Source organism: Lates calcarifer, linkage group LG16_LG22, assembly GCF_001640805.2.
Source record: "Lates calcarifer isolate ASB-BC8 linkage group LG16_LG22, TLL_Latcal_v3, whole genome shotgun sequence".
In the NCBI taxonomy this organism is placed as follows: Eukaryota; Metazoa; Chordata; class Actinopteri; family Centropomidae; genus Lates; species Lates calcarifer.
The window spans coordinates 7,620,505-7,640,425 of record NC_066848.1 but is presented as its reverse complement, the minus strand read 5'-3'; the positions used below and the strand labels follow the sequence as shown (position 1 = coordinate 7,640,425).

Genomic DNA, 19,921 nt, shown 5'->3' with positions numbered 1-19,921 from the left:
AAACAGGAGGGCAGAACATTTTATAATCCATAAATAAGTCATGTGCCTCACTTGCTCTGTACCCCCCCACCCCACCCCTCTAACCATTCTTCCTCCCTCTCAACCCTCCACTCCGCCCCTCAACGCGCTCCCTCTATCTCGTTGAGGGGTGCGGGGGGAGGGGAACGATGAAAGGCGTATGAGTGACAGATAAGTAGATGACTATACTGTCCCAGCCCTCATTAAAACTCTGTGCTTATATCATCCGCCGCTCTGACCCTCCTCCTCCTCCTCTTCCTCCTCCTCCTCCTCTGCATCGAGCCCTGGCAAATGATACCCCAGGAGAGGAAGAGAGAGGGGAGGGAGGTGCAGCTCATCAGTTATTCCTGTTCTCTGACCTAACTTGACAACCAGCTCCAATAATGAGACAAAGAGGGATGAGACAGAGACTTTGCCAGAGACCAGGATGTTGACAAGGAAGTGAACTGTCCTAAATTGGCAGATAATGGGCCTGCTGTTGCCCGGTCTGTAACAAATCATTGTCCAAACCTCCTCCACCATGTTCTGAGATTCCTCTGAATACAGCAGATCTCAAACATGTGGTCACCCAGTGTCTTTCTTTTCCATTTACAAGCCTTGACCTATGAATAGATTGTGGGTGAGTTGCAGGGTGGGATGCACTGTAATAATGGATTTTCTATTTTTTCACAGGAAACTCTGACATTTCAACTGTAACCCAGTGAGTCAAACTGTAAAACCCCTTAACCCAAACAAATCACACAATTCTCAGCACAAACAGACCTCAAACTATAATCAAACATAATGTTTAAAATAACAAATGCATTGCCTGGTTTAAAGTATGGTTAAAAGCCCACAAGATTACATTAAACCATTGTAAACCAATGCTTAAAATACAACAAAATGTAATTCAATATCCTTGTTTATTCAACATTTTTCCACTGGTTTTGGTTTATTCATAATCTTATAAAAAAAATTCATGAAAAACCTGACAAGCATTTGTAGTCCAGTGTTTTTAAAGCCACATGGACTGGAGTGCATGGAGAGGCTCCCTGCATGCTTTCAGCCGCAAACAGGAAATAATCAAGCGCTAGGAACTTGCAAGTAAATTAAGAGCGCGTTAAGAGTCTTTTTAGGCACTGAAGTCTCTGGAGTCCCCATGTCAGGACCTGTGATGAAGGATATGTCGTTTTTTTAGTTCACTGCTTGAATGGATTTAAGACTACATTATTCACATTAGCACTTCCAGTCGAATTAAAACAGAAAATAAATAAAAATACAAAACTGTTTCAAATTAGAGCATTACTGCTGTCACTGTGATTCAGAGAGTAAACAGGGGCTACCAAAGTTAACTGGGCATGGTTTTCTGAGACAGAGTCAAGTAACTGTCAAAATAACATTATAATGAAGGCGTGTTGGGGACACAAAGTTGACAATTTCTCTCTGAACCAAAACGGATATGAACAAAAAGCAAATATGGAAATTCTGATGCCGAATCTGAATAAAACGGAACAAACTGATTCTGGTTTATCACTTGGTCCCATAATGCTTGGTTGAAGACTGGCCGTACAGCCCGTAGAAGTCAGGGTGCCTGGCCGTCTGTGAGGCTTCCATCAGCCCCCTGATGGGAAAATGCTGCAGCGGCTGACTTGCAGGTAGTGGGGCATGTGGAGGAAACTCCTGAGAGGTCATGGAGGGGAAAGAGTCCGATGCTGGGTACGGAGGCCGGGCACGAGCAGTGGGAGCCCTGGAGCAGCAGCAGTTATTCAGAGTGCACATCAGTACCTTCCTCCCCTCGTACATGGCTTGTTGCGAGGCACCTCCGCTAGGGAAGTGGGCAGGGGGAAATATGGTCCCTGAGTGGTGGCTAGAGCTGGACCCTAGACCCACCATGTGATGGGCTGAAGTGTCAAGGAGCCGACTATGGCTGGGACTAGCGTGAGGATTCTGGGAGAGGCCTTCAGAGGAGTACATGGATGAAGCACGATGGCTCTGGTCAGGCAGGAAGGGTTTTTTGCTGCTGTAGAGCAATGGCAGAGGGTCCTGGGAGGTGGAGTTTTCTGTGTTACTCCCCAGGAAGGCCATGCTGTATTTCCTCTTCTGTAGTCCTGAACTAGTCCCAGTTTGGGAGCCAGGAGTGCTGCTGTGAGACTGGACAATCTCAAGAATAGGTGCCTCGTTGAACGGTTCTGTGAATGTTAAGTAGGGATAAATGTTAATCCTGGCCATATCATATCCCAGAAACTGTTAAATGTTTTACAATCTACGTTTACCTCATCTTAAGTTACTACATTTTTATCTTACCTTCCAGCATTTTTCGCAGGTTCTTCTCTCTTGTTGAGAGTTCAGATAGCAAATGATGAGAGTTGAGCTGGCCCACTCTGAGCGGAGGGATGGAACTACTCAGGTGTGCATTTGACCTGGAAAAAAAAACACAATACAGATGAAGAACTACACAGGTATATGAGGTTCTAATCTCAATAACAGCTTCTTAGAATGAAAAGAGCAGAGGAATGTTTTTGAACACAAAGTTATCCTGCACTTTCAGGTACCTTCTCACTGTATAACATATGATAAATACAAAATACAATGATGTGCTGTTAAGTGAAATAGAACAGAAATAATAATGCTTACCTGTCTATTAGCAGCTGGTATGGTTTTGTATTCTGAAAAAGACAATAAGACATCTAAGTCATTCACACCCACCATCTGCCTTTTAATGTCTCATTAACAGCTACTACATGAACAGAAAAATACAAAGATAATGGGTTTGCTGTTATTTGTCTGTGCACATGCATCAGCGTTTGTTGCACATGAGGTTTGTGTGACAATTCTTTTTGTGTCCTTTGAAATCCAACATTTGATTCAGTGGATGCAAATGGCATAAAACAATTTCTGTTGGTGTGTGTATTGCATGTGTTTGTGTGGCTGCATATGGGAGAAATGGAAAAAGAGGTGGATATTTCTTTTTTTTATTATTATTATTTTTACCTTAATGAAGTTAATGCTGTCCGCTCTATGGAAGAACGTTTGTACTGAGCTCAGGAGTTTTTCCGCCTCCTGACGCCTCTCGTTGAGCTGCAGGACCTGCTGGGAGTTTTTCCTCACATACATGGTGCAGGTGCTCTCCAGCATCTGCATGGTTTCAGCTTGGTTCGCTTCTAGCAACGTATGCATCCTCTGATACTGGGCCCTCACACGCTCCTTCAGTTCAGACACTGCATCCTGCAGAGAGAGGACAGGTTGAAGACAAGTCTGCAATTGAATACTGCTACTACTCTTAGTAAAGACATGGGATAGAAAACAGCAATGGCTTTAGGAGTTCAGTTAGAAGGAAAGTCATTTGTAAAGTGCATTTTCCACTCTAGTGCACTAGCCATTCAAAGCCAGAGATAAATTACATTTTCTCTTCATTTTCCCTAAATGAAACAAGGTAGAGTCATTTCACAGCACAGTGTAGACAAAATTAAAACACAAACTTACATGAAGTCAAAGAAGAAGGAACTATTACTTACTTAATGTTCTGAATTGTGTCTCTGTAAGTAAAAGCAATGTGTGTGTTGTACTGTACCTTCATCAATGTCTTGTCTGACTCCAGCTTGGTGAGCTGCTCATCGATGTTCTGAACACGACCCTCCAGTCTGTCTTGCTGCCTCATTAGCATGGCCTGTGGGGAGATGACATACAAGAGATGGATTAGGCAGATGAACCCAAAGAAGATACACTGAAAATAGAATATATATATATATATATATATATGAAACTTTCTTAAAAACTCTGGCCTCTGCTGGGACCTCAGCAAACCTGGCTGCTATTCATGCGTCACTAAGACAACCTCCTCCACAATCCTGATTAGACAGAGGAAATCGCAGCTGCCAGCGACAACCACATGCATTTATCCATTAGGAGAGTACCAGCAAAGGCAAACACAATTGCACAAATCCATCTCTGATTGCCTGGAAGTTTAACAGGGACCCTGCTACATTAAAATGAAGTCTATTGTTGGGATCAGTCGGCTTCCTCTGTGGGCTGAATCAGACTGCAAAAAGAGCCAAAGGCCAGTAAAAGAGCCTGTAAACATAATCCTTCTCCATTTACAGCAGGAGATGCAAATCAAACTAGTCACAGGCTGACAGCAAACTAGAAGCAGAGGAGAGCAGGTACGTTTTTTAATGAACTGTTTCTGAATGGGAAAGGCAACCTGCCCAAATAAGAGAAAACCTGCTGTCATGGCAACAAAGCCTTGTGTATGTATTTATATGTGAAAGCTAATGTGTATGTGAGAGGGAGCAGGAGGGAGCAAAAAGCGGGGGTGTCGCACTACCCCTCTCTGCCTCGTCTTTTTGCCACATGCATCGGTCCCATTGTTTGCGTTGGCCTCTGTGTCAGTGACAGATTGTCATGTCTGTGTGCACAACGCTGGGGTCTGCTCTCCCTCCGCATGAGTGTGCATGGGAGAAAGGGAACGGGAGGAAAGGCAAAGTGCTGTGAGGGCTCTTGCTTGCACATGCCAAGAATGGAGAGAAAGAAAGTGAGAAAGACATACAAAAAGAGAGTGAAACCAACAGAGAGAAAGTTTGAAGCACAGAGGAGAGATAGAGAGAATGAGGACATTCCTGTGGTCTCTAGTGAGCGAGTTTCAGGGTATCTACATTGTGGTATCACAGCAACAGGCCTCTTCAGCTGCTTACAACACTCATGGAGTCTTATGTACAACAACTGGCTGGCAACTATAGAATACCATAGTGAACACTTCCAACAGTCCATCTAGTCTCTGAAACAGAACAATAAAAAAGATTCAAATTGATATAATTTGCATTTAATACTACACATATACACAAAAAACTACACCCACTTTTGCTTGTTGCATAATTTTTAAAACTGTACTTTTTAGTGAAGAGGACTGCTAACAATTTTGTCACCTGGGGAACAGCAGAAATATTTCTGTCTCCTCCAGTTCACTTCTTTCACAATTTGTGATAACTTGGATTATGACATGGACTTTGGACTATTGACAAAAGAATGCAGTAAGAAGGGGAAGAGCACACAATAAACAGAAGTAACATTGAAATTGTTAAAGCAGCATAAGTTGAGTTTTTGAGCCACTTGAGGACAGTGGGACAAACTGCAAACCCAACATTAACATATTATAGCCATATAAAGTTACACATCTCAGCAGACACAAACCAACATTAGCATTTGTTTTGAGTCGTGTTTCTGGCCACCCAACAAATTTAAGTCCAACATTCACTCTCTTTTTAGCTCTGTTTTGGTGTTTGTTTTTTTCTTAGCAGCTAAATGCTACTCAGTGTTAGCCTAATCCCCAACTTTGTTGTTAGCTAACTTTAATGTTAGCTGGTCCTTCACTTTGTCAGTCTGCTCTGGTGCTGGACAGATAGTGTATGGTGGATTGATACCAGCTGTCTGCAGTGGCTAGGAAAGTAACTGATGAGTGAAACAAATCAGTTAAGTCACTGCAAGGACATACAACAAAAACATTTAACTGAAAGATGTTAAAAAGCTCCATAGAACCAAACTACAGAGTCGGCTGATATTTTTCTGTGGGTTCGTCTTTACAAGTGATCCCTCTCACATTAAATATAATCAAATGATCCACTGTTAATATAAAAATATTGATCCATGCAGCTCAAGTCCTTAGAGGAAAACATTTCATTTTCATTCCTTTGATTATGCTTTAATTGCTGCATCACCATTGCAGTGCTGACTGTCAGTCTTAAAGGGGATCCCACCGAAGAGATCAAGAATGTATTTTGCTTTATGGTTCGTTATACTGAGACCTATATAGTGTGAGCACAAGAGATGGGGGCTTGTTGAAGCAGGCAAAACATCATAAAATGATCAACAGTGCTGGGGCAACAAATCTGCCTTTAAGGTAACTGTACACTGTTAAATTTTTACTTTGGAGGAATGTAATTCACAGCTACACTTAGAAAGCATTCCTTGTTATCTGGTAAGAAATCCAAGTGAGAAGGTTTCAGATACTCTCCCTGGAGCCTAAACAAAATCTATCATGATCGTCAGCCTTTAATTTTCAATCAAGTAACACTGTTGAGTTTTGTTAAGTAGTAGGTAACATGGAGACATGCACATATTGGAAATTTGTCATATCTTCTCACGAGACTTGCAGCATTCTCGTAGAAAATCAGCAGCGGTCTTTAATCTCAAGTCACATCCCACACCTGTGCTACATCTCAACACCACATATTGCTTATACAAGAGGCACTTTCAGCTAAACAGCCCTTATCAAAAAATCTGATAATACCCATAGCGACTGACTCTGCCCTGAAAAACTCACATGGTACCTGGTTAGTTGGCTGCGTTTCTTGTTGCATCCAGTTTTTCATGTACTGTGTGTGAAACACTTACAGACAGTATACTTGCTTTAATAATCACTCTCTTAACTCAGAGCACAAAAGCTCAGTGGTACCTGTACCTTCTGTGTGACTGTTGAATTTACAAACACAGGAAAGAACACTTTCTGGATTATTGCTATCGTAAACGTTGCATGAGCTGCTTTATGTGAGTTGGCTTCACATAATGGCAGCAGCTTTTCTCTGCCTAGATGCTTCTGCTCAACAACCGTGTCTTCCTCATTTTGCCATGTTTCCTCCAATTCCCTTTTTGACTTGTTGTGTGCTTGAAATAGCATAAGGGGGCAGGAGGGAACTGTCTGGTTGCTGATCTCTCTGTAGCAGCGTGAAAGCCTACCTTTATCAAGATTAAACCCGCCAATGATCACTTTCCCCACTGTCCTATTTAGGCATCCAGACACCCGCGGGTTGCCAGGAAGCTCATGTTTAAATGAGGAGCCTGAGGCTCAATGAACAGAGAGCCTCTTTCACAATCAACTGACAACTATTCCCCACGTCTGATGTCAATGGACTGCCCTCAGCATTCTGTGGAACTGACTCACTCCAGCCCAGATACAAGAAACTGCAAACGGCAGAGCTTCCATGAGCGATGGTTTCCTGCTGAGATGCCTGAGAAAACCAAGGTGAGGTTGTGTGGGTGGGCTCCTCCTCCGCCTGTCCCAGGGACCACATTACTATTATGTTACTCTTCCTTTCTTGTCCCAGAATTACCAGCACACCTGCAAAGGGTTACTGTAAAAGTCTCCTTCCATGAGCCAAAATAACCAAAGATATGAACATAGTTACATTGGTTTTTCCCTCTTTGTTTATCCAGAAAGCAACCAGAGTGCTGCCAGGGGAATTTAAAATCCTTTTACCAAAATAGACCACAGCTCTGTCAAGGAGAACAAACTCTCAGATGAGAAGCCTCTCTGGCCTCAAATTACTTTAACAAATGACCCAGCATCCAAGAAGAAGTCTAACTTTTTGGCTATTGCCACATTTGTCAATATTACAGTGCACTCTGTCTGAAGGCCCAAGCAGGGAGAGTGTTAATCTGAGAAGAGCCAGGAACTCTGACTCCTGGATAACTCCATTTACCCTGTGAACATACAGTTGTGAAAGAACAGAAAAAACGGGTGGGTGTGTGCATGTGTGTGTGTGAAGAGCAGCTGTGGAAAGGGCTGAACAGACATCTTTTGTCCCAATAATAGCTCTGAACCAGAGCAACAGTTTGCACCAAAGACTTCTACCAATTTAGAACTTTGTGATTTACATGCTGGAAAGAAATGCGTCTGTAACTTTCCCAACTGGAATAATGCGATCACCAAATGTATCAACAAGACCGCAACACGGCAGATGCTAGAACTAATCTGATTCTCACTCCCGCCCCTTCACAGATAGAAATGTGTATAAGGCAGTGTGGGTGGTTGTTTTTTTACACTTTGCCACTTACATTAGACTTGTGAAAGTACAGTGAACTGGAATCAAGTATAGAACTGAAAATACAGAGGTGGACACAACCATGACATGCTGGCCCTGAGCGAGATACATACCTCCATGCGTCTTGAGGTCAACCCTGCCAAAACAGATCATTATTCACTTCTTGTCAGTTAGGTTAACACAAGACGAATCTATGTTCCTCTTTCTTTTTGGAAATGTCACTAGAACCACTTTCCAACTTGGGAATGTTCAAAATGGAAAGTTATGAACTTGTTGTGAACATTTTCACAAATCACCAAATTTCCTTCTCAAAAACAGCAAGTCAATTCATTGATCAGCCTCAGAAGCCTTGCCAGTGTTCATTTCCTCATGACAAACTGATAGGGGTAGCTAGCCAACCAGCTAAACAAACTACACGTGGATCCGCCCCCATGCTTACACAGGGGGGTCATCATTTCCGGTGGATGCAGATTGCATCACAGCACTTACCCGGGGGCACAGGGCGGCTAATGTGAAGGCGTGGCAGTGTGGAGGGGGTGCTATGATCAAGGTTAAAAGCAGCCTGCATGTCTGTGCATGTGTGTGTATATGCTATCATCTTCCCTGAGGGGTGGCTTTCACCTGTCCAGTCGATTCACATCACATAAGATTAAAGGAGGAGGCAAAGAAAGGAAGCCTTTATTGACTAGTGAACTGAAAAAAATATTTGCTTCCATGAAATTCAAAGAAAAATCCATGGAAGAAAGTGCATCAATCACACTTTTTGACACCTGTGTTTCAGTTGACAGTTTAAAGTGAATTGGTGAGTAGGAGAGTATGTGTGGGTGTCATTTATCTACCTGCATTTGTATGCGCTGTGTATCCACATCGCAGACTGTATGTCTTTGGTTAGTGCAGTGAGAGATGCAGCAGAATGGACACAGAGCCACCTGCTCTTCCTCACAGTGGAGTAGCCTGTACTCCTCATGACTGGGACAGGTCCAAGCGCTCAGCTCCTCAGCGTCAACTAACAGGTGTCCAGGGGCTGCACACGGCTGCTGTAGGTGGGTCTGGATATGAGTTTGGCAGCAGGGCTCCTTACAGCGCAGGCAGACCTTCCTCACAGGCAGCGGGGGGCCTCGTCTGCAGAGGACACACTGTAGCACAGCAGGGACTTTCTCAGTGTTCAACGCGTTAAACCGCTTGACTATGTTGGCAAGCTTAAAGTTCTTCTCCAGTGTGGGTTTCTGGTTGTAGTCATGGTTGCACTCAGGACAGCGGACCGCAGCGTTGTCTTTGGCCCAGGCCTCCGAGATGCAGCCCTTGCAGAAGTTGTGCTTGCATGGCAGCTGGATGGGTTCATCAAAAACATTCAGGCAAATGGGACACAAAAGCTCCTCTTCCAAGCAGTTTTTCCAACTTGCATCCATGACTTCAGCTGGATCCAAACTGATCTTGTGTGACTAAAGGGAACAAAACTGAGAATTATTTTCTAAATATAAAAATGACAATACCCTCATTTTGAAGCATATAGAAACACACGCACTAAAAATTAAGCCGACCAAAGTCTACTTTCCTTACATCCTGTCTAAAATGGCACAGGAGGATGTGGGCCAAAACAACCCACAGGTGGAGAAATTCTAGCAGGCGACGACTGACTTGTAAGAAACAGGTAAAAAATTAACTCTTAACGTATTCGAGCGGCGACGAAGTGTCAAACGAAGCGCAGCCACAGTCAAACTTCGACAACACACTGTCATAATGAAAAAAATCACGTTGCGTACAATGACAACGTAATATCAGGCTTGTAAATTTTCGTTGGCAAATTCACAACATGACGATACGAGCTGTGGCGTTTGAAAGCGACAACTTGCTACAAAATAACACTGAAAATGGGACCCTCAAATAAAATGTCACACTGACATTTTATTTTTAGGCGAGGACACTCTTGCCTACTGTCAAAAAGGCGTTATAGTAGTCTACAGAAACATATTAGACGTGTTCTTATAGAAGAAAAGCAACGTTACCAACTATTTATTTTCCATGTCGTCGGTAGACTCCGGTGCACCTACAATGCCTAAGAGCTTCGCATCCAGCCCGCGATGAGATCCAGCTCCTCTGCTTATATTACAGCGGTGTGTCGGACATACCGCTCAACGCTGGGATTTTATAGGATTCCCGGCTGTTACTCGGCTGCTTTCGCTTTCCCGTCAACTCTTTGACTAATATTTAATGGTAAGTGTAGGCAGCCTGTGACTCGTTCAGGAGGGAGCTCAGTGCTTTCACACACCGACTGCCCCCCTCCGATAACGTGACCCGTCACAGAGTTGATACATAGAAGGAGGGAGGAGCCCAAAGGAGGAAGGCGAACCAAACGGCCACACAGCAAACTCTACCGGAGAGATATTGTACATGACCAGGAGGCATTTGTATGACCTGTCATCCTTTGCACCAATGATTCCTAAAGTGGAATCCTGGCTGGCTGGGACAGAGGCCCCTGGGGGCCCGTGAGAGGGGAGGAGAAATACTGAAACCCTGAATCACTCACGGAAAAAGGTTGAAACACTGTGAATGTCCTCCGTCTGTGCAGGCAGTGTAATTGCTACCACTTTCCAAACGGACACCATTTACAGCAGGTTTATAAAGTCTAACTAATGGCTTTATCTGTGGTTAAATAATTCACTAATGCCTATAGATCAGATATAAGATGCTAATAAGAAGCTAGCTAGTGGTTATTTTCCTCCAGTATGTACAGATTAACCTGTGAAAGGACCCCAAGACAAAAATTTGCTGCTGGGCCCTTACAGGCCCCCACCTACTGCCCCCCTGTGCATTGTGTGTACCCTGTAGTTTGTAAGTTTAACCAAGTCCAGTGTAAACAGTGTTCTTTGTGTTGGTTTGTGGTCATTTGAATTAAGCAACTCATTATGCACAATGTGATGGCCACTCCAATTGGCTGTTAGACTACTAACCCTCTGGAAGAGGTTTGCAGGGGATCTTGGTCACATTTACAAATGCAGACTGTATGGCTTATAATCAGAGTCTGGCAAACCTATGACTCTTATTAATGACTGAGTATATTTCATAACTGTGGGAATGATGGGTAATCAGAAAGTGAAAAATCCATGAGTATCTAGTAATAGATTATTTTAGCCATTAATAAGAACAACTAAAACTTGCTGTTAATTTCTTCTAACAGATCTACAAAGTGTTAGTACAGGATTTAATGACCAGTAATAATGACATTAGTTACCAATTTATTACATTATAAAAGTTGTCTCATGACTCCCATGTTTTATAGGAAATCTTATAAATCCCATATAAATGTACAGATTAAATTGCACTCACATCACAAATTTTAAAGATATAAGCTCCTCTGTAATTCTGCATTAGTGTTCCAGCTTTATTTGTGTAAATATCTACACTCTTTAATGCACTTGGGATTACAATCAGCCAGTTCAGTCAGTAAGATAGACTTACAAAATACCATAACAACAATTTCTAAACTTTACATTTTGTAACTCTGAATAAAAAAAACACAAACAAAAATAAGATTGTATAAGAATACATTTTTAAGAAGACATTGTAGTAAAAGTAGTCTTTTGTTTTGGTGTTAACATGGAATGGTATCAGAAAGACAGTGAACGCAGCAGCCTTCAAAGGGATTTTCTTAATAATTCATGAGCTGAACGCGAGTGTCAACAGGGAATATGTGGTCCTTTTCAACGCAAGGCATGGAGGAATTTTACTCCAACTCATTTTCAGGCAGGTCCAACTAGTAAAAAAAAAAAAAAAAAAAAAAAAAATCCCACATTTTATATTTCAATGGCCACTAGAGACAGCACTCGAGAGAAGACACTGAACACAGATTCCTAGTCTTGGAACTTTTACAACGGACTTGATGGTTTTGATTTTGTAATTGTAAGATATGCATCATCAAGCATGAGAAAATTGAAAGAAGACACATTCAAAAAATATTACTCAATACAGGAGTCATGTTCTTGGCGCGGGGGATAGAGGTGGTTCTACCTGCAGCATTTGCCAAAAATTCTGATGTTTATTTGGTTATCCCAAACAAACAGGCAGTGAAAAGCAGTTACTAATAGTTTATCCTGTTAAGTCATCATTACAGAATCATATAACATTTGAGACAGACAGCACTGGCAGCAGACTGCCAACAGTTATAACTTTGGTATGACCACAAACACAACAAGAGAAAAATGTCCAGCATTTGTAAATACTATAAACATTAGCTCAATTGAAAACAATACTGATAAAATGGTTCAATATTTGACTTTTCAGCCCTTTTTAAGGCCACTGGAATAAATAGAAATAGTTTTTGAAAACCCAACCCAGTTACTGCTTGGGACATTTTTTCTGGTGATCACAGGAAGCACACTCAACTGCATTTCTGAGGTCTTTTTTGGACCTGGCAGGCCTTACTGGAGGAATGACAACATCCTGTTTTGCCCTGGAGCTAGTGTAGTGTGTCACCTATAATGATTGTTCTAACAGGTCAACCATCTGGACAGGCTGGTTTGAAGCTGGTTTGAGACTGTCAAAAGTGTTCAAACCTCAGAGAAATGTTGTAAACAATGGGGCAGGTCTGAGAAGGCAGTAACAGTCAAGTCTTCATATCATCTTCAGGGATGAAACAGTCTCAGGTTGCCCAGTGTGGGAGCAACATTATCTACGTGCCCTGACAGCTCAGGGTCGTTGCATGTTCTGGGAGGGCTTCTGTTTATGATAGTCCACTCTGGAAGTGTGTGTCTGCAGGTATTTTTGTAGGTATTTTCTAGTGATTTAGTGTCTCTGTCTCACTGCAGTGGATTGTCAAACACAGAGTCTGGTAGGACAGAGATCTTCAGCTTCTTTTCTGGCCAACTGTACTCCTTTGGTAACTTTGTCTACACAAAATGAAAGGATATGCAAGGTTATACAGGCAGGCAGTTGAACATAACAAAACTGAAAATAAAAGTTAAAACACAGGGGCTTTTTCCTTACCTCTTCACGAGTATTAAGTTCCTGTAAATCCCCAAGCATTTGCTCCACAAACTCCTCAGTCAACAATATCTATACAGAGAGAGCAGAAAGTCCAACACATGCATTAAATATAAAAGCATCACATGGAAACTGAGTTAATGTGTGAGTCTGTGTGTGTGTATACCTGAAGCCAGGGGCCATGGGCTGCATATGGATGCTCTTCAGTAGCAAAAGCTCCTTCAACTCCTGTAGACACAAATGTAATGGCTGTGTCTCCATTGATACTTTTGTATGTGAAATGTCTCCCGTGTAGCAACCGGCCCCTGTAAAAGATTAAATACAGTACAGTATGAGCTACAAAGATAATTATAAGCACATCAGTGTGTGGTTTTATTTATTTTAGCCATAAAAGAATATTTCTAATACATCTCCTTTCATCACAAGCATTTTAGACTTTATAGACTTGTGCCAGTTTCCCAGAGTAACTACAGACATGTGGAGACAGTTAAGTATTTCACAATAAATCAAGACAGATACTAATAAAACCGGTCTGTTTTTTCTAGATATTTGCATTTAAGTGTGATAAGTAAATGTCATTTGTAGCAACTACACATAAAGTAGCTTAGCAATAAATTCAGTCATCTTAATTAACAAAGAAAATGGGTTAGTGATGAAAATTTATATGCAGTCTTTAATATGACAGAGACATCTTAATGTGGGTCTGGTTGGGGCTGCTGCATGTGTGAAATTCTCACCTATTTTCACAACCTTTTTGGATATTAAAAGTCACATCTGACGTAATCATGCTGTATGCCAATATCACATAATCGGGCCCTTTACACCGTGTTCTCACTCTTAACTTACAGCACATCTCTCCCTCTCTCACACAAAGGTCTCTCTGTAAACTAACTCCAGTCTTGTTCTTTCCTCAGACAGAGATTACATAAAATGGGTTCATCCTTGTCTCCTGTCTGTGCAGAGGGGCATTTATAAAAACCTTACAGTTCCTGTTGGACAGTAATTGCTTCAGTACACAAATTCCAAAATAATGTTCTAAATAAAAGTGAAAACCAAGGCCAGGTAGTTATCAGCCACAGGTGTGTACATTCCACAACACACAGAGTGCATCAGAGAAAGCCATAAAACAAATTTTAAGATCCTGCAAACTGCTGTTTTGTCACCATATTACATATCATGTAATAACTTGTCCTTACCCTCTCAGTGACCAGCAACAAATGTGTAATGTCACAGGTTAGATTTATGTTTACTTTGAAACTTAGATTTACTAAAAATAGCACTGGACATTTTAATAACTAGCTTTTTATTTTTTGACAGTTTGAAGTAGCATCAAAGTAAAAGTATGAGGAGACATATCCAATTTGGGGCCGACTTGCAGAAAGCCCCTTTTGAACATCTGAGAAACTGGTGTTTTTGTTCTGGTTTTATTAAGACATTCTGCCACACCCTTCCAACACAAATGTTTCAACTATTTTTCATCTGTCTGTCTTACAGATGTTCCAAAAGGATAAATATCATGAGTGGATGTAAGAGAGATAATGGTGCCGTACCGTAAGCAGAGGGGCAGCAGCGTGCCTGATTCTTGGTTGAATTTCAGATGGACACTCTCCAACTGACGTGTTCGGACCAACTCATGTGGAACAATGGCTGCTGAACTCTCACTCTCCAAACTGTCCTTCCGACTCCTGAGAAACAGATTAAGAAAAGAGAGGAAAGGTAGAGGAACAAGGTAAGTGAGGAAGTCTGAAATGGCACAATACACAACAAGAGTGTCTGTGGAAAAACAGCAACTGGCTTATGTCTGTATATGGGAACATACAGACACAGATTTCACAACTCCTCTCATAGAACTGTTACCTGACTCTGCAGAAGATGCAACGACTTCCAGCGAAAAATAGCAACAGGATGGTGACAAAACACTATATTATGCTGGTAGCTAAGAAACAATATGTTATAACAGTTCAGATATCACATGCGCCGTGAGTCACTGCACACGGTGTAGGGAGTTATCCCGGTGCAACCCTTGTGCTGAGCTGAACCCATGTTAATGTGTGTGTGTTAGTATGTGGGAGGAACACTCACTGAGGTCTCTCATGGCTCTGTCTCTGGCTGTTGATGGGTGGTAGTGCTGCCTTGCTGTTAAATTCCAGTCCTTTTCTCAGGGTCTCCCTGATCTGCTCTGTGTCTGTCAACACACAGACAAAGATCAGCATGGAATTATCCCACCATGCATTGCTGACAGCATGAAACCAGAACTCCTGTGTACAGATTGGTTAAACATTCTTGGATCTGCTCAGTCTTAATTAGAGGATCTACTCTTTTTGTTCCTTTGGGACTTGGCATACCTTTGTCTGAGAGCCTGCGTGGCTGTGATCCTATACAGATGGATCGGCTGTCCTCCTCATCCTCGGGTGGTCGACTCAGATCATCCCACACACACTTGGCACTGACACCACTCAGGTTAGAGCCCTCTGTCTCAATACCCTGGTCCACTCTCTCCTGCTTAGATGAGCAAGAAACATACGCAATCATTAACACTAGCTCACATTAAACACACATAATGTTAACATTTTCAGAAATGAGAGGACACTGCAAAGATTTTTGCACAATCATGGGGTGCCAAAATTTGCAGTTGCTGTAAAATAAACTACATACAAGAGGTTCCCTTTAAAAAGAATCAGATTGCTTCTGATATCCAGGACAAATCCTTGACCTGTTCCAGGCCAGTTCCAGTTGGCAATGGAATCTATTTATATCTTTATATATGGACAATAGGTTTCCTTTAGGTCACTTTAAACTTAACTCTTTACAATGTAGCTCAACTTTTTCACCCAATTCCCTTTACTGCCCATCTATCCAGTCACAGAGCTTCACATAAACCCCTTGCACAACATAACAGCTGACTGATGTTACACAATGAATTTGTTGAAAATAGTGCATCATTTCCATATAATACATCTGGAGCTGCATTAGTGCTCCTGAAAACAGAAAACAAAAGAATGACGTTTACCTAAAATGTATGATACACAAGCACCTAGCAGCTGTGTAACATAAGATCGCCCCTTATCTCTCACCATATAAAGACAGCACAGTGTAAACTGAGTGCGAGTACTTAGTAAAGCCTTACTTGTAGGTGTGGATCAATGTCAAAAATGGTTTCCCCTCTCCTCATGTCTGTGATGAGCCAGGGGCCACCAGCTCTGTACAAAGGATAATCATCAACATTAGTTGCAGTCATTATTAACATTGAGTAAAACGTACACAGTTAATAAATGAACAAGTAACCACGCTCTTTACTCCAAGCAACAGATCTGGCCGAACCATGTGCTAATACACAGCATCCACTCACACTCTGACTCCACGCATCAGCTCCAGGATGCCTTGGCCGTTCCACTGTTGGGCAGCCTGTAGCTCCTCCGTACATACACCCACAATCTATAGGAGACAGTGCAGAGTATGAGAGGGGGTGGTCTACTATCATTTTACTTTCTGAGCACTTCTTTGTATTGTTGCTGCCATTATTTTGATTAAATCTCCAAGTTGTACAAATGTTGCTGTTTATCATGTTGTGGAAGACACATTGTTAAAAGTTAGTTAAAGTGAGTATACTGTGGCTGCTTCAGCATTTCTAATATAGTTTGGTACCATTATGTAACACTGACTAAATGTCACACTGGGTTTAGTCAGCTGTACAATAATGTATTAATTTAACAAATTCAGCCGATGTGACTTGATGCAGAGGGAACACAAGACAACAGGCTGAACACTGTTGATCTGGCAGTCTCCTGTTGCCATAGAAATGATTGAATGAACTTACACTTCTTAAACTTAAAGGAAAGACGAATGTACAAACACTGTTAAGCTCCAAAATTTTGATTAGAGTTTTAATAGATTAGGCAAAGATTTTCATCATCCTTATCTCCTCTAATGCTAATCCATGCTTTGACCAGATCCACAGTCCAAGACCATTACGGTTGCCTGATGTCTGCTTTAATTTATTGGGGAAAAAGATCCCAAAAGTGCATGATGTGAAGTTACTGACACTGTGTTTTGAGTTTACCTGGAGAAAGCTCACTGTGCCAAATGGCGTTTGAATTGGTTGCATCTGTGGGTCCTCTGTAAGCAACATATGCTGGATACGAGATTCACTGTTGTCTAGTGGATTGTGCCACGATACATGGTCGCCACTACAAAATGTGTTTTCTATAGAAGAGAGAACAACGGGAGGCATTAATTATGAGTATGACAAAATGGGCTGTTCTAAGTTGTCAAGAATACACAGTCTCTCAAGTGCATTTGGGCCTGTACGATCAACCAGCTGTAAAAAGTACCTTTTATTATTTGACAGCACAGAATTTCTGGGGAAAACTTACAGTCACAGGAAAAGAGGGGACGCAGAGCAGTGAGGGAATCAGAGTAAGAGAGGGAGGGAGGGAGGGAGAGAGAGAGAGGAGAGAGAGAGAGAGAGAGAGAGAGAGAGAGAGAGAGGGAGGGAGGGAGGGAGGGAGAGAGAGAGAGATATCAAAAACTAAACGTGGCAAGAAAAACATAAAAACTACATTTTCATCTGAGGAATCTGTCTGCTTGGGAGGTAATATCCACTCAGTCCAGATTTGCTGCAGGAGAAAAGCGAGGGGGAAGATGGCCAGGAATCAGCATCCATTTAGCTCAGGGGCCCAGCCCACCCACGCGCAAATTGACCCCAGCTGGAGAGCAGAGAGAAGGGCTGGGTGGTGAGGAGAGGGGAGCCTGGAGAGAATAGCCTTCTTCTCCTTCTGCATGGCTTTTAAATGCCCCCTCCCTTCTCAACCGCACTCTGATGTGTGCATTACATACACTACTGGAGGATTTAAAGAACTTTTCAGAACTGTGTGAACCCATTTCTCTCACACACAGCATTCATCAACACACTACAACAATGGCCCTGTTTGCCATCTATAAAAAACAATCCTATTAAAATAGTTATAGGAAAGAAAGGGGAAATTAGACTTCCTGTCAATACCCAGAGCTCCAACAAACACAAGTGATGTATACGAAACCGAAGGCCACTGCTGACAGCAGACTCTTCTATTCATGCATGTTTACATGTATCAGTGGAATTACAAGCTACTTTTACAAAGGACACATTCTTCACATTCACAATGTTGTGAAAAGGTGGCATGGCAACCACAGGCAAAAGGGAGTTGTTCTATGAAAACCAGTGCGAATAAATCATTTACTAGTCTATGAACAAATTGTAACTAAATGAAAAACACATATCTACACTCTTTGACAAAATGTTTCTGGGTGAGGGATAAAGAATGTAGAGCTGCAACTAACAATGTTTTTCATATCCTCTTCATCTGTCAGTAATTGGTTAATCAATTAAATTAATTAAATATCCTTCTTAAGATTTATAAAATAATATAAAATGACTACATTTCTAGAACCCAAATTCATGTCACAAAATCCTTGTTCAATGTGACTACTAAATTCAAGTCAAACCAAACTCAACTAAGAAAAGCATGAAACCTTTACATCTTAATACCAAATGCATGTTTAATGTAATAAATCTAAATAGCTCCCTTATCACTCTAACACTCGTCAAAGTATGCATTCCTATTTCTTCATTATTATTGCTGCAAAACAGACCACAATTTGTTCAAACTAATATAGATATTTCTTTAATAATGTAATACGAGTATAATATTAAATTACTTGCAGTGATCTTGAGGTGTTTTACAATGTGTTGCTTACTCCATGAAAAGATGAACTTAAGTGCCCCTTTGTTTTATGTTTTCCACCCACTAAATGCTGTGCTCTTACCTGACTGGAACACATAGCGAGCCAAGCCTTGCATAAGTTCAGCTGGCCAGGTTGGTGGTGCAGTCTCTCCCACCTCTCTTTTGAGTCTAAAGGTGAGCTCAAAGCCAAACCCACTAGGTCCATCTGCCCCTGTGAATCTGATACACGCATGAAGGTCGTGAAAATCCAAATTCTTGTCAAGATCAACAGCATGCTGTACACGCTGTGCAATAATAGCAATAACAGAGGGTCATTATGTGCAGTGTTAGTAGTTAAAAGACAACTCTTTAAGGGCCCACTGTATTCAATGCAAAAGAAAGAGATGAAGGAAGCTCTTCATCTAATTCCATAAAGTGTGTGTTGAAATTGCCCCAACTCCCCTGGGCAACTGGAAGTCAACCTGTTATATTAGTGTACTTACTCGTGAACCCTATTATCCCCATACAGGTCAGTCAGTCCAAAACTGACATAGTGCCAATGCTCCTGGATGTCCTGAGCTTGACAGCCCATATTCCTATACATACTGATGTAGTCTAATGGATCTGGTCCCCCTAACCTGTGAGAAGCATAAAATTAAAAACCATCAGCCATATCAAAATTTGTTCTTCTGTTAATGAACTGCATTTACTCTTCAGTACACTTATGTACAGACTGTTGGCTTATCTGGAAGGCAGCAACTTGTACACAATTAGGGCGGTACATTCAAATCAACGTGTTTTAATTAAGTCTGTTTAATCTGGTACGGAATCTTCAAACTCCAAAAAACATAGGAGCACTTGCCTTGTGTGGCTCCTGATTTTACTTTGCTGAAACGTTAGCTTGGCAGCTAACTGTTAGCTAAACATCTCGCCATCACTACATAAACTTGTTCCACAAACTCAGTGCCAACAATAAAAGCCCTTATAGGCCTCCCTTATGAACGCCTCTGCTACGATGTAAGACCAGCAACAATAGGATAGGATACCTACCAGTATTTTACAATGGCTGTTACTTGAAGCGGGTTGGCTTGCTCGGGGTAAAGTCGCCGGCATTCCCCGTAGATAGCCTGCAGTCCGGGAGGAAACAGCGGCACCAGCCCGTGGGCTTGAGCACCACTGGTAGGCCGTACCTCATCCATGCCTCGGCCTCGAGCAAATCTGGTTGTTCTACTTAAAAACAATGTGAATGCAGTGATTTTCTTCTACCCACCCCCAGTTTAACAAAACAGAGAAAAAACTAAACCATAGAGGCTTCACACTAGTAATGCCGTCTAACAGTAAACAGATTTAACTCCGCTCGTTGTGCTCTTCTCAGCAGGGGCCCAGCCTGTTGCTCATCCTTTACAAAAAACAATTTAACCATTGGTT

At 41.8% G+C, this 19,921-nt stretch overlaps 2 protein-coding genes across 4 annotated transcripts; both read right to left on the bottom strand.

The window, feature by feature from the left end:
* Positions 1 to 901: 901 nt before the first annotated feature.
* On the bottom strand, positions 902 to 10,102 carry trim8a (tripartite motif containing 8a). Of its 2 annotated transcripts, none has more exons than XM_018684235.2 (7): positions 9,818 to 10,102; positions 8,651 to 9,253; positions 3,569 to 3,664; positions 2,989 to 3,222; positions 2,632 to 2,663; positions 2,302 to 2,417; positions 902 to 2,186 (listed from the first exon to the last, which is right to left on the bottom strand). In XM_018684235.2, the coding sequence occupies exons 2-7, from the start codon at positions 9,218 to 9,220 to the stop codon at positions 1,528 to 1,530; spliced, it is 1,707 nt and encodes a 568-aa protein (XP_018539751.1). In that variant the 5' UTR covers positions 9,221 to 9,253; positions 9,818 to 10,102; the 3' UTR covers positions 902 to 1,527. The 2 variants fall into 2 exon arrangements, with proteins under 2 accessions (XP_018539751.1, XP_018539752.1); XM_018684236.2 differs by having other exon boundaries at positions 9,822 to 10,102.
* Positions 10,103 to 11,030: 928 nt separating this feature from the next.
* Positions 11,031 to 19,921, bottom strand: sufu (suppressor of fused homolog (Drosophila)). Of its 2 annotated transcripts, none has more exons than XM_018684232.2 (12): positions 19,544 to 19,921; positions 18,997 to 19,131; positions 18,597 to 18,733; positions 16,852 to 16,994; positions 16,141 to 16,226; positions 15,919 to 15,991; positions 15,137 to 15,293; positions 14,874 to 14,976; positions 14,342 to 14,476; positions 12,958 to 13,096; positions 12,795 to 12,863; positions 11,031 to 12,697 (listed from the first exon to the last, which is right to left on the bottom strand). In XM_018684232.2, the coding sequence occupies exons 1-12, from the start codon at positions 19,690 to 19,692 to the stop codon at positions 12,608 to 12,610; spliced, it is 1,416 nt and encodes a 471-aa protein (XP_018539748.1). In that variant the 5' UTR covers positions 19,693 to 19,921; the 3' UTR covers positions 11,031 to 12,607. The 2 variants fall into 2 exon arrangements, with proteins under 2 accessions (XP_018539748.1, XP_018539750.1); XM_018684234.2 differs by having other exon boundaries at positions 15,137 to 15,290.

Coding starts and splice junctions, on each gene's coding strand:
- trim8a (XM_018684235.2), bottom strand. CDS start 9,220: ATGGATGCAAGTTGGAAAAACTGCTTGGAAGAGGAGCTTTTGTGTCCC. Junction 2,664..2,988: donor ACAGCATTAACTTCATTAAG/GTAAAAATAATA, acceptor TGTCTTTTTCAG/AATACAAAACCATACCAGCT. Junction 2,418..2,631: donor TACCAGCTGCTAATAGACAG/GTAAGCATTATT, acceptor TTTTTTTTCCAG/GTCAAATGCACACCTGAGTA.
- sufu (XM_018684232.2), bottom strand. CDS start 19,692: ATGGATGAGGTACGGCCTACCAGTGGTGCTCAAGCCCACGGGCTGGTG. Junction 16,227..16,851: donor GCACAGTGAGCTTTCTCCAG/GTAAACTCAAAA, acceptor TGTCTCCTATAG/ATTGTGGGTGTATGTACGGA. Junction 14,977..15,136: donor ACGCAGGCTCTCAGACAAAG/GTATGCCAAGTC, acceptor GTGTGTTGACAG/ACACAGAGCAGATCAGGGAG.